This window comes from Falco naumanni, chromosome 11 (genome assembly GCF_017639655.2).
Source record: "Falco naumanni isolate bFalNau1 chromosome 11, bFalNau1.pat, whole genome shotgun sequence".
In the NCBI taxonomy this organism is placed as follows: Eukaryota; Metazoa; Chordata; class Aves; order Falconiformes; family Falconidae; genus Falco; species Falco naumanni.
This window is the reverse complement of record NC_054064.1, coordinates 5,124,776-5,138,888: the sequence shown is the minus strand read 5'-3', so window position 1 is coordinate 5,138,888 and position 14,113 is coordinate 5,124,776. Positions and strand designations below refer to the sequence as shown.

General features: G+C 39.7%; 1 protein-coding gene across 7 annotated transcripts in view; it reads left to right on the top strand.

Moving 5' to 3' along the window:
• The window catches only part of DHX9 (DExH-box helicase 9), a 51,640-nt gene that overhangs the window by 11,506 nt on the left and 26,021 nt on the right, over positions 1-14,113 (top strand). For 5 of the 7 annotated variants that reach the window (XM_040610718.1, XM_040610717.1, XM_040610714.1 and 2 more), the window contains 14 exons: positions 132-323; positions 833-974; positions 1,478-1,560; positions 2,789-2,945; positions 3,524-3,624; positions 4,460-4,673; positions 4,878-4,972; positions 5,119-5,192; positions 5,852-6,004; positions 7,647-7,807; positions 9,767-9,878; positions 10,916-11,077; positions 11,223-11,350; positions 12,493-12,722. In XM_040610718.1, the coding sequence (XP_040466652.1) occupies positions 132-323; positions 833-974; positions 1,478-1,560; positions 2,789-2,945; positions 3,524-3,624; positions 4,460-4,673; positions 4,878-4,972; positions 5,119-5,192; positions 5,852-6,004; positions 7,647-7,807; positions 9,767-9,878; positions 10,916-11,077; positions 11,223-11,350; positions 12,493-12,722 (2,004 nt within the window). Of the gene's footprint in view, positions 1-131; positions 324-832; positions 975-1,477; positions 1,561-2,788; positions 2,946-3,523; positions 3,625-4,459; positions 4,674-4,877; positions 4,973-5,118; positions 5,193-5,851; positions 6,005-7,646; positions 7,808-9,766; positions 9,879-10,915; positions 11,078-11,222; positions 11,351-12,492; positions 12,723-14,113 lie in introns of those variants that run through there. The other 2 variants (XM_040610721.1, XM_040610719.1) reach the window with 2 other exon arrangements.

Sequence of the window (14,113 nt, the reverse complement as noted above, 5' to 3'; positions counted from 1 at the left end):
TATGATTTGTTCTTGCACAGTTTTTCCTTTGTGTCAGCAAAATCTGTGTAGAAAGTGAGACGAAGTGTGGACGTGGAGCCGAATAGGTTGATTTTTGGAGATTTTTGGAAATGTGCTGGGTTCTTTTCCAGATCCAAAAAGAGAGAGAGGCCTTACCTGTGAAGAACTTCGAAAGTGAAATTCTGGATGCAATCTGTCACAACTCTGTTGTTGTAATTCGTGGTGCTACTGGTTGTGGCAAAACCACACAAGTGCCACAGTACATCCTGGATGAATACATCAAAACCAACAGAGCTGCGGAGTGCAACATAATAGTGACACAGGTGAGAAATACATTAAAAATGCAACCACTTAAATTTTGTGATCGGATACTAGAAAAAAACTATTAGGATGTGTTGAGAAATCTGATTATCATTGCAGGACATGGTTCATAGAAGTATCTCCTTAGTGCTACGTGTAGGAGAAGCCTCAGCATCATGTGTATCTTCATTTGGAGTGTTACTCTTTCATGTATCTACGATTGGGATAATCTGGCTTGTACCTTGCCCAGGTGAAAACTTTCTGGCAGACTGAGGGAAAACGATTTGGCAAATGCCAGCTAGTAGTTCCTATGTATCCTTGTCTCTCTCCTCTGTGATTTTTTGTGCAGAATTAACCATTGTAGAAGGAAAAAAGCCTGCTGTTAGAGATACTACTGTTTAATGACTACTCTGTAAAGGAGTCTTAGGACAGGGCACCTGTAACTTCTATAATTTACTTTCTTATTTCAGCTGTGTTCTGATAAACTTATAAAACCTCATCATTAAGTTAGGGAAAATTTTTCATCCCTCAGCCTCGGAGGATTAGTGCTGTTTCTGTAGCAGAGCGTGTGTCATACGAGAGAGGAGAGCAACCTGGGCAAAGCTGTGGATACAGTGTGCGGTTTGAATCTGTGCTTCCTCGGCCGCATGCCAGTGTGATGTTCTGCACTGTAGGTCTGTATTGGTTTGTTTGTGTTTGGAGCTTGTTACTTATGGATCTGAATTCTTTCGAGTTAGCAACAAAAGCAGAGATATAGTTAGATTAAAATCTTTGGAAGGTCTGTTTGAAAGATTAAAAAGTGGGTTTTTTTGGATTCAAGAAGTTTGCTGATACGCTGTTGTGCAAAGAAAGATTGTTGTTCAGATGTATGATAATACAGGTCTAATACCACACAGAAATAATCTCTTGAAGAGATAAAATTGCCGTATATTGATTGTCTGTAGAAGACAGAAGGGGAAGCACTATTGGGTGGGAAAGAAGAAAGAGTCTCTCTAGTCATAATACTTTATACCCTCGCCATCACTTGTGAAATGGTGATTAGAGGTGGGGTTGTAAAAGGTGCTGGGCAGCCGGCGCACTTCTTGATTTTTAAACCGCCGCAACTGTTTGTGATGAAATGAGGGGGGGGGGAAGATTGAGCTGTTACATGAACATTTAACTACTATGTCTGTTTAAGGTGTTCTTCTGAGAAAGGTGGAGGCTGGGATCCGTGGCATTAGTCATGTTATTGTTGATGAGATCCATGAGAGAGACATTAATGTGAGTTAGCTGGTGGTTACAGTCCTATTTCTCTCTGTGCTTCTGTTGTGTTTAACTTTTGTATGTGTTCTTGTGTAATAGCTAACATGAAAGGAAACTGTGTCTTACTAAATGCCATATATGTGAGTTTTCCATCTTCCATAAGATTTTCAGAAACTCTTAATTACTCCTTGCCTGGTTAGAAGAGCAAGGACCTGTGTGACCTTGCTGCCCTGTGTCTTTTTTCCTATTAGAATCTCCTTGTTCTCTTTGGAAAATAGAACACTGTGGTACAAGCACTTCTTGTCCAAATGTGGGAGCATGCTGAATGTTGCTTTTATTTTGGAGCGCTTTTTCTACTGACAATGATGTATTGCTATAACAGAACAGCAGTAGTATTTACAGAAGCTGCAGTCTTGATAGTGATGCATTTAAATTTGATTTTGACATGAAGAAAAAAGCCACAAGTTGACAATAGAATTAGGGGAGGGATTATATATAATTTAAGAAATGAGAAACCTTTTCTGTCCCTTTGATTCTTCTGTATAGTTTTCAGCTTTGCCACACCAAGTGCGGCAGAGAATGAGTGAGAGAGTGAGAGAAACCACTGAGTTCTGACATGATGTTTAAGCTTGTTTTGACAGAATCTGGGGACTCATTTGGATGGAATTGCAATGCAGATACTTCTGGTGCATCTCTTCATTTATTGGGTTTATATTAATGATGTAAAATATAAGTTTTGAAATTTTGACTGAGGTTAGAATTTTATCTGTTGAACTAAGGGCCTGCCTAGCTGCATGGCAAAACTAAGTAAATGTCATGTTTAAATAGAACTATAAAACTTTGCAATAAAACTGCAGCTAGTCATTCCTATTAATTTTATGAACTATACCTACTTTGTGTGTAAACCAAGTTTAAAAGTACCTTAGGTTGTAATATATTGTTAGGAAGGAAGCAAACCATTTTTGAATGCATTTCTTTAGTTTGTTTCATTCTGATAAAAGAATAACCCTCCTTTACACTGGAAATCCTAAAATTCACTTATCCCAGGAATTGCTGTATTTTCTAAATAAAGCATTGACAACTTGTTTCTGTTTATAGAACATTTTTGTGATACTTGTTACTTCTCTTGTCCCGAAAAGTTCCTGTTCAGTGAACGTGTACGTCTGTAACTCCTTCTGGTCTCTTGGGAAGACACTGTTTTGTATGGGTGGGAAATTAATGGTGTGTTTATTCTCTTTATATGCAGACTGACTTTCTTTTGGTGGTGTTGAGAGACGTAGTTCAGGCATATCCTGAAATCAGGGTTATCCTCATGTCTGCCACCATCGATACTAACATGTTTTGTGAATACTTCTTCAACTGTCCTATCGTTGAGGTCTTCGGTAGAACCTTTCCTGTTCAAGGTAAATCATTAGTTGCACTTTCAGGAACTGCTTTAGTTTTTATTTTTTCGGTTATATGCTTTAGGATTATGGGGACAGCAAGATATAAATTTCTTTTGTATTGTCACGTCTTACAGATGTGGCTCACGAACCATTTTGTAGCACCATTTGGTTTAAAAACACAAGCAAACAAATAATACTACCACCACTACACCACCCACCACTCCCCAAAATAAAAAAAATCACATCTCTGCCCCCTCAAAGGACCAGAGACATGGTAATATCAAGCTATGGTGTTTCAGATCAGTTGTCTGTGATATTGGGGGTAATGGAAATAGCTTTAAATCAGCCAGTATTTAAAAAAAAAGGTAAAAAAATATGTGGAAGTATATTGAATAGAGGAGTAATCATTGGGATAATGTGGGAATAATTCTCATCCCCTAGTGTACAGCCAAGAAGTTTTCTCCAAGCTTGGCCTCATACTTAGAAACATCACAATTATATCAGGAGAATCTTGAGAGAAGATGAAAAGAGTTATGTTCCATTACACAGGCTTTTAGTGGTCAGTCTTGATAACCAGTGGTTGTCTGTCCTTGCAGATTATTTTCTGGAAGATTGCATTCAGATGACTCAATTCATTCCTCCACCAAAGGAAAAGAAGAAGAAAGAGAAGGATGAGGAAAGCGCTGACGATGATGATGTATGTTTGACTTTTTTAATACGAAAAATTAAACAAGTGCTAGTTAGGACTCTAGCTCAAGTGTAATTTTTCTGGCATTGTTGAATTTCAACATCTTTAGCAGCTTTTGTATTTTTAATATCCAAGATTGCTGTTAACTTCAGAAATGGAATTGAATTTTCTCATTGCCCCTGTAAACTGAAGAATATTTTTTTTTTTTAAAGCTAAAATTCTCATGTTTTGTCAGCCTGCTTCTCTCTAAAGATAAACTTGGAATGCTTTTAAATGTGAAAAGATTGGTGACCTTGGAAGAAGAAATAGATACAGAAATATGAGCTTGGTGATATCTTTTCAAGGTGAAAATTTAGATTCTGTCCCTTCTTTTGCTTCTTCCCTTGCAGTTAATAGTGTTTACATCCATTGTCAAGAATCTATCACTTTCATGATACAGCTCTTAATTTGTAGGTCTGAAACTATTGTTTAAGTAAGTTATTTGAAATTTTAAAAAATGACCAGTTTTTAATGAGAAAAGCATTTTCTTCTCCTTTTTATGACGTTATCCCCATTCACCTGAACAGAAGCTACATTAATTTGATGCTTTACTGGTGCAGATTTGTATTGAGCTGTAACTCAGTGCAATGGATTCATAGTTCAGTTTTTCTATTAGAAAGCTGGGGAGCAGAACCTGAACTGCTTATTGCAAGTGATTCTGTGAGCTGTGCCCAGGATGGTCTTCCCTATCAGCTACCCATGTATTTCATTTTCTTATTTGCCTGGCCAGCCAGTCTCCACATAAATTAATTTATATGACTTCTTTTGTGTCTTTTTTTGTTTGGTTGGTTTTTGATTTTTGTAGGCCAATTGCAACCTTATTTGCAGTGATGAATATGGCCCAGAAACAAAGCACTCCATGGCTCAGCTGAATGAGAAAGAAACTTCTTTTGAACTCATTGAGGCCCTGCTAATTTATATCAAGACTCTGAACATCCCGGGAGCTGTACTTGTTTTCTTGCCTGGCTGGAACTTGATATATACAATGCAGAAGCATCTAGAAAAGAATCCACACTTTGGTACAAGCAACTGTGTTCTATTATATTTCATCTTTTCCGAAGGAAACTATTGACTGTGCAAAGAGGAGACTTGGATGAGTGGCTTAGGGAGCTGGATTAATTTGTCATGAGAACGCATGGATAGAAATTTGTATTTGTATTGTGCAAAGAAGAAATGAGATTCACATAGTAGTAGTTACCAACCTTCTTGTATTTATGTTGTAGGAGGCCGCCAGTATAGAATTTTACCTCTGCATTCGCAAATTCCTTTGGAGGAACAACGTCGAGTGTTTGATCCTGTGCCTCCTGGAGTAACGAAAGTATGACAGCCTTCTCTGTGTGGAGTTCTGTTGTGCTTTTGTGGAATGTATTGCTGACTTGTATAAGTTATGTAGTTGATCTTGCAGTCCATCCTTAACTTTTTCAGACCAAATATATTTCACTATGCATTTCCTGTTTTTTGTAGGTTATTTTATCTACCAGTATTGCTGAGACTAGCATTACCATCAACGATGTGGTCTATGTTATAGACTCCTGCAAGTGAGTTCATGAAGCAGCTTTTTGTTGTGTAAATCCTGTTCTTTGGAATGCAAAAAGGGTTTTCTGAACACACAGAACTGCCTTGTGTTCCCATAGTCGCAGAGCTGAGTTTAAGGGCTTTAACTCACTCAAGACAAATTTACATTGTCTTTAGCTGTTCAGCGGGGTTATAAACCACACTGGCATTTCAGTGGGCTGGTTTCAGTCGGCTGCATTCACGCTGACACTATTCATGTGAGGTGTCACTGGGTCTCCATGCGTATTTGAAATATGTTATCTGCCAAATGAGTATTACAAACGCTCAGTGTATAGCTGATGGGAAAGAGGAAGATTTTTGTAGACTGTTACAGATCCTGTGTTGCTATGCATGTTCTCTGAGCAGATTACACATAGGGATCTCATTAATTGCATAAGAATTTTAAGCTTTTGAGACAACTGTGAAAACTTCATTCTGCGTATAGCTTGGGGCGCTGCTTTATAAAGAGTATGATACTTTAGCTTCCAGATAGATGCCTAACTAGCCAAATCTTAGCTAGTCAAACAGGGTGGTTTGCTTCTTAAAAGCAGTGTGGCTGCAGGGAATAAAATAAGAACTGATTTGGCAGGACTTAAGATGAAGAACATCTGATCTTAAGTGTTGGGTTTTTTTCCTGTAACAGACAAAAAGTGAAGCTTTTTACTGCTCATAATAACATGACAAACTATGCCACAGTCTGGGCATCAAAAACTAATTTGGAGCAGCGGAAAGGAAGAGCTGGACGTGTGCGTGCTGGATTTTGTTTCCATTTGTGCAGCAGAGCTCGCTTTGAAAGGTGAGGCTGTGCTCTTTAGAAATAACCTCAGAGATTTCTCCCAGAACTGTTCTGTGCTACTTCTGATCAAACTGGGGAAATAATGTTAGAAAGCACAGAGAGGAGGTGCGTGAACTTTGTTCACACTGGAATATCTCCATTCTTTTGCTTAAAAAAAAAACAACATGTTTATATGCTTTTATTCATAGCATGAGATGGATAAATAGTTCATGATTTTATTAGTAAGCACTTCACTGCAACCTACAGAACCTCTTGGGAGAAAAACAATGCTGCTGGGGGACTGAGGTAAGGCAGAAAAAAGCTTTGTAATGAGGGTAAGGCTCTAGTCTGCCTTTAAATATTGTTGGCACCTGGCATCTTCACCCAACAGGCAATTTTGTCATGAAAGTAGTAAAAAGCAGGGAATACAGATGTTACTTTTCCCTCCATCCCCATTCTGTGGCCAGGAAGGCCCTTCACGCTGCCCTAGCACCTTCCCTGCTGCTGAAACTTTTGACCTCTTCTAGCTGCCAAGCTTTTTCTCAGTTACTAGAGCCATGGAAATCTTTTTGCTGGTTGCAGAAGTCTACACAGCTGTTACGCTCAGTGTTTGATCTCTCCCATGAAAGTTTGTGCCCCTTTCTCAGATGGCTGTTAGAGCTTAGCTATGTTTTGATGTTCAACTTTTTGTAACCTCTGAAAGCATCAATTGATCAAAAACTTTCCTTAAATCACTCAAATTTATTTTTGTGTTCTATCTAGTACAGTGGAGTGATTTTAATGAAGGATTTCTGACAGTGAACTGATTTTAGGCTACTGCAGTAATCATGGGACTTCATGACTTTAAGGTTACCTTCCTTCAAAAAATATAAACCCAAAACATAAGCTCTGTGGTGCCTAGGAAAGAAAAATTGTTTGTCACTGGTGCAGGTAATCCTTTGAGAGATACTGTCTAAATCTGGTGCCAGCTGAATCTGGAAATCTGTTTGAGGTGTTTTGAAACCTTTTCTGGCTGTCTGTTGCTCAGTGCAGTCATTCCTAGGAGTTCGTATGTCAACCAACAAGCTAAAGGATCACTAATGATACTGTGCTGAAGTTTTAAGAGCTCTGTTTCCATCGAGTCTTTTTCCTAGCAGAAAAACACCTTTGGAAAGCATCCAGGAAAAATACTTCATCTTCTTAGTGATCAAAGCAGAAATGTGCAGAAGTTGGGTGGTTTGGAGTTGATAGAAGGACAAGCGGAGAAGTGCTTTTACATAAGGCAGACTGAAAGTAGGTTGTTGTCTCAGGAGTGGAAAACCTTCCTTAGCAAAGTAGGAGATGACTGTAAGGGGACAAGTGTGGGGCTGGACACAGCCATGCTGTGAATCTGGCTTCAGCCATGCCAACTTTGTACATGCTCAGCTTATGCTAGAAACTACACCAGGTAGTGTTGACGCAAGGGCTATACCCTCTGTGCATTTCCAGCGTAAATTTACCCAGAGATGAGAATTGAGAAGCATGAAAGGTAGATACTGGTAGAAGAGCCTAAATTACAGGAGCACGGTGAGAGCTGATGGGTGGGCTGGGAGGCTGTATTTGCTTTGGAGGGTGGTAGTTTTTGCTGGTGATCAAAGCCTATGTTCAGAAAAACGTGAGCTTTTTTGTTCTTTTCTCATTCCAGACTTCAGACTCATAGGACACCTGAAATGTTTCGAACACCACTTCATGAAATTGCTTTGAGCATCAAGTTGCTGCGGCTGGGAGGAATTGGTCAGTTTTTGGCCAAAGCAATAGAACCACCACCTCTGGATGCAGTGATTGAAGCAGAACGCACACTAAGAGGTACCATTGTCCACAAAAATGTATTTAATGGAGCTGACTCCAAGTGATTTCCCGTGTATAATGATCACTTATGAACCTGCTTTAACATCTCTGGTTAGATTGTTTGTGTAGTAGCATGCTGTCTGAAACAGCAAGGTGTTTCCTGGATGCATCGTGTGGGTGGCAGTGTCTTTTGCAGCTGAAGAAATACTTAAATTCCCAAGTGGAGTGTCATTCCTTTAAGAAACTTGAGCCTTCAAACTTAAGGCTTGTTTTGTTATTTTACCAGTAACTTATGTTAGCTTCCAGCTTCCTGTTTTCCAGCTGTGGCACTGCTGTGTATGACAGACTTAGTTTAGTGCCGAAGGCGCTTAAAAAACTACTATAGAAGTACTGAGAAAGAGAGGTTAGTAGTTTATTGTATGATTACTGCTTTGTACAGTTTGCTGACCCAAGATCTCAGTATTTTGTCAAGCAATTAAATCTTCAGCTTATAAATATGCAAATGTTAGTATCCTTGTAAAACAGGAGAAACTGAGGTGGGGGTTAAGCTGTCTCCCCAGTTTCTTCAAGGAACTAACCAGAATATGAGTAAAACGAAGCAGGGAGGAACCCTGAATTCATGCTTTAGATTTGAAGCAGTGATCTCAAACTTCAACATACTTTGTAAATGTCACTAAATAAGCACCTAACATTTTTAAGAACTGAAATAATCTATTTAATTGTTGATTTTATGAAAAAATGTGTGAGGAGTCTAGATTGCTTGTATATAGAAGGGAGACCAGAATGAAGAACATAGCTAGGGATACATATTAAAGTTTAATGACTTTCTGATCTAAAAAATATTAGTGTGTTTCTTGCACTTCAGATAAGAAATGCAAAACCAGGGAAAAAGGCAAATGTTTTCAGCTTTGACGCCAAATAGACCTTTCTGTATGTGTCTCCATTTCCTGGATGACCTGTGATTTTTTTGCAGTGCATGTATAGTACTAGCGTGTTTTTAGGATGATGAGACATGCTGTTCTTCAAAATATTCCCTAGGCTTTTCAGTTCAGTAGATACCAAGAAAAATGTAGCTAAGGAATCCTTTTTTTTATTCATTTTTCCTTTTAATTGCTGAGGCTACAAGGGTTTTTTTGGTGTTTTTTTGTTTTGTTTTGTGTAAAGTTTTTAGCTATGCTGAAGTTTCCCAAAGTAATCTGTAAATAGAGTACATGAACTATTGAGTTTGCATTTTTAATTTATATCTTAAAAGGGTTTTTAAAGATCACACTTGTGTTGGTTTTTCTTGTGCAAACTTAAGAGTTTTAGAAAGTGTAGTTTAATGGTTATGGCCAAATGGCTAGAAAGATAAGGAGACTCATGAGATCCTTCAGTCTGTCAAACAGCCACAGAAACTTGTTTGACTTTGTTATTGACAGTGGTTAATAGCTTCGAGGATGAGCTCAGGTGATAATTTTTAGGTAATGGAAGGAGACAAGGGCAGGCAAAGCCTCGTGGAAGAGAGAGTGTAGTGTTCTCTTTTTGATGAACAGAGGGTTCTGTGATTTGGTAATTGCAATGAAGACTACAATTGGCTGAGGTAGGGCTGCTTTGATTTTCTTGGGACAGGAATTAGTTTAGGTTAATTAGATCAAATACGGGGACTTGAAAAAGTTTAATAGTGTAACAGTGGTTTGTACAGAAGCAAACTAAAAAGAAATGGAAAAATATGTATGTGACTTATAGCAATTATTTTGATTGTGGAGGAGGTATAAAACATCAGTAAATCTGAAGCAAAATTGTCATTGAAGCAGAACATGCACTAAGGTATTGTTTGTAGGACCAGTTTTGAAAATCAGGTTGGCAATATTGTGAACAATGTTAAACTTAAATATAGGTGGGCTTCTGTTTAAACACAATTATTAAAATTCTGAATTTTTTATCTAAGGATTTCTGGGATTAGGTAACCATCTTTGATAATAAGAGATCTTGTTTCAGAGCTTGATGCCCTGGATTCCAATGATGAGTTGACACCTCTTGGAAGAATTCTAGCTAAGCTTCCCATTGAGCCTCGTCTTGGCAAGATGATGATAATGGGCTGTATTTTTTAGTAAGTTTAACAGTCTCCTTGGTCTTTTTCTTCTATCTTATTTCTCTGAGTTCCTGAGCCTCTAGATATGCACTGTACAAGAGAAAAGAACAATACATCTAGATGGGTTGGAAGGCACCTTAAGGTTCACCTAGTTCCAACCCCTGACCATGAGCAGGGATGCCTTCCACTAGACCAGGTTGCTCCAAGCCCCATCCATCCAGCCTGGCCTTGAACACTTCCAGGGATGGGGCATCCACAGCTTCACCAGGCAACCTGTTCCAGTGCCTCACAACCCTCACAGTAAAGAATTTCTTCCTAATATCTAATCTAAATTACCCCTTGCCCTATCGCTACAAGCCCTTGTATAAAGTCTGTCTCCATCTTTCTCAGAAGCCCCCTTTAGGCACCGGCAGGTTGCTATATGGTCTTCCCGGCGCCATCTCTTCTCCAGGCTGAACAACCCCAGCTCTCTCAACATGTCTTTATAGGGGAAGTGCTCCAGCCCTCTGGTTGCCTTTGTGATGAAGATACTAGACCTGCGGACAGGAAACTAAATGTTCATGAGAGCAGAGGATAAATAACTAACAGTACAGGGAATAGAGTAGTCATGAAAGTCAGAATTAACTGCAAGGGACCAGTAGAGGCTGAATGCTTAAGAGTTAAGAGTGGGCCTCTAAATACTGAAGTATAGCAGTGAGCTAGAGGTGGGGAGATGTGAAATTTGACACCTAGATAAGAAGAAAAATGAATCCACACGTTTTGCTTTAACAGAAGTAAAGATATGTTGTTTGTAATTGTGATGGCTCTTCACCATGATGTATGGATGGGGGGAAGGGGAGGGAAGATAAAAGGATTTGTGTGTAAGTACTGGAATTGGAGCTAACTTAACATCCACTTCCAGGGAAGTGTTTCTGTGAAGAACTCTTGGTAGGTAAGGGCCACATTACTAAGGTCTCTAGCAAAGATATTGTTACTAGTATCAACAGCCTATAACAGCTGCTGGCAGAAATACTGTGAATAAACTCGATCCTGATAACTTTTGTGGTTTCTTTCAGTGTGGGAGATGCTATTTGTACCATCTCTGCAGCCACCTGTTTCCCTGAACCTTTCATCAGTGAAGGCAAACGCCTGGGTTATATCCATAGGAATTTTGCTGGGAACAGGTTTTCAGATCATGTTGCTTTGCTCTCCGTCTTCCAAGCCTGGAATGATGCAAGGTATATTGTCTTGGCACACAATTTGATGAGAAGTTAAGGGTAATGCAGGGTGAGCAGTTTTGTGACCAGACTAGATACGTCAGTGGATGCTTTGGCTGTCACACTTTTCTTGAACAGACTTCTAATTCACTCTGTTATTTTTTAGAATGGGTGGCGAAGAAGCAGAAAAAAGATTTTGTGAACGCAGAAGACTCAGCATGGCTATTCTTAGAATGACTTGGGAAGCAAAGGTCCAGCTAAAAGATATACTTGTTAATTCTGGCTTCCCTGAAGGTGATCCTGCTTGGAAATTATAATTTAATGATTGCATTTTTCGTTCTGAGATGAGAGAAAAATAAACAAGATAATCTATCATGCGCACACAAGCACAGAGGCCTGTAGTGGATTTGCCATAAAGCTGTTCTGCTTTTACAGCTGTGTTCAGATGAAATTGTAGTGCTGTCTCATTCTCTCATAATTGTCTAAACCAGAGAAGTTGTGATGGCTGTGGTGCAACACGGGGAGATTTTGGAGGCTGCAGGATTAAAAATCCATTCAGCAATTGTCCTTAGAGAGTTTACATCCCTGATTTTCTTTCTCCTTCACTTGTTGCATCTCCAAAATGTGCTGTGCTTCCCCGCTCCTTTTCATCCTTTTCTCCTTGGGGAGAAGCCGGTGTGATATAAACAGTGTGCTATGTGCCCTGTGATTTTCTGTGTTTGTGCTACAGGAGGGATGTGCAGTAGTGTGGCATAATAGTCAATTTTCTAAGTGTCCTGGTTTCAACTGGGATAGGCTTAGTTTCTGGCTGGGGTTAAACCATGACACTAAGGAAAAAGAAAATGCTTGACGTTAACCAGGTTCTGAATTTGCTTGATGTTCCTGAGAAGCTTGCTCAGTTAAATAGCATGGCTGGCTGGATTCAGCAGATGTTCATCTCCCTCCTCACTCTTTTTTTTTTTTTTAAATTCCTTTAATTTTTTTTCTCCTCATGCTGCTAGGATCATTGTTGCATTTATCCTTAACTTTATTTCTGGGCAAGATGACCTGAAAACAAGCCACCAGAGTCTCTGGGGAGGTTTGTAACAAATAAACTAATGAAAACATCCATTCTGACCTCCCTCAAAAGATCTGTCTCCAAAACAGATGATGGTAAACACATTGTGGTACAGCAATCAAACCCCTCTCTCCTTGTTTTTGAAGAGCTTGGGAGAGAAAAATACCGCTTTGTAGTAGTATTTTTCAGCTTTTTGCTCTTCGTGAATAAATTGAATGTAGAACTGAAATGCTTTGAGTGCAGAGGTCATTTGAGAAAAGATGCACATCTACCAGTTGATTGAATCAGAAAATACATTGATCCAGGATCCTAACCAGTTCTGCTGTGCTGTCCTACGTGACTTGTGGATGCAAGCCAGTCTTCTGTTCTCTGTCAACAGAATGTTTGATGACTCAACCGTTTAACAACACTGGACCAGATAATAATCTGGATGTTGTAATCTCCCTGCTTGCTTTTGGGGTCTACCCCAATGTCTGCTACCACAAGGAGAAGAGAAAAATTCTTACCACTGAGGGGCACAATGCGCTCATCCACAAGTCATCTGTCAACTGCCCTTTCAGCAGCCAGGACATTAAGTATCCATCGCCCTTCTTTGTTTTTGGAGAAAAGGTAAAGCCTTTTGAATTTGTTCTTGATCACATGCTGCCAAGTTGTCTAAGAGGCTCTTTTTGGTAAACAAGTCATATGAAAAAAACCCTAAACTGTACAATATTTAGCTTGGGTTTTGGGTTTTGTTTGTTGGTGGGTTTGTTTTTTTGGTGTTTCTCTCCCTGCCCCCTCCCCGCAAAGTGTACCTCATGAGGTCATGGTGTCACTCAGCCTTCCAGTAACTTCCAGTCTCTAGAAGTAGAGCTGCGTAGAAAGTTCTTGTGAGTGTTGTGGAAACAGCCAGTTCCTAGAGAAAGATCTAAATTATTCTCTTCTTTAAGAGATAGCTTCAGGAGCTCTTCCATACTAATTAGGCACTAGAGAATTTTTGCCCTTATCACTTCTGCTACTTATGAATCCAGAGAGAAAACAGGAACATGTAACATGTCAGTGAAGTGCTTCCTTTTTGGCATGTAGGTAACTGGTCATCTCTTGAGGACAACTCCCATTTCCCAAGCACCTCATAAAACCCCCGAGATGCTTTCGCCAGGGTCTCCATGACCTTTTCCTCCATCCCGTTAATTCCGTGTACTCACCACATACCGTACACGTACACTTAAGCTCCTGGGTGCTCTCCTGTGCTCCAGTGATAGCCATAATGAATTCAGCTGCTCCTGCTCACCCTTCTTTCAAGGAGCAAATGAAGGTGATGCCTTTGTGTAGGATGCACAGGAGGCGGTCCTGGGGCTGCCAGCCTGCTTGTGCTGCCTGTGCACATTTACTCTGGCACAGCGATGGGGAGGCCCTGAAGTGCTCTGTCACCTGTTGTCAAAACCAGCTGTGCACAATAGGAGTTCCTCCTGCCTGGGAGGTGCTGTAAAGATGTTTTTGCGAATAAGCATCAAAATAGCAAAGTGTCTTGCTGTAAGGAGAGCCTCTTAAGATCTTACAGCAGAGTGATGCTGTAGGGGTTTTTATTCAGCTTGTCTACACTGGACAGTTCAGAATTACAGTTTATTTATTCTGATTTTTATATCCTCAGTCCTTTTTGATGACATGCAGCTTATTTTAGTAATGGCAGATAAACCATTTCACTGGTAATAAATGGAATTTTGATTCCTTTGGGCACTGGCTGAGGGCTCAGCTTGATACTTTGGATTTCCACATACATAGTTCAGAATTGTGGTGAGATTTTGCCTCTTCTTCACCCCTGATGTCAGGATGTCTTGACCATCTCTTTCAAGTGAGGTTTTCTAAAAACACCAAAAGACTTTTGAACTTAAAAAGCTGTGCTTTATTAAATCAAAGTGCAGATGGAAAACTAAGAGTAACTAAGATGGTGGTTTAATTGTGGCTACGACAGCGCCTGGGGGAGGCTGGGGTGAAGGAGGGATTTCTGTGCAGTGCTCTCC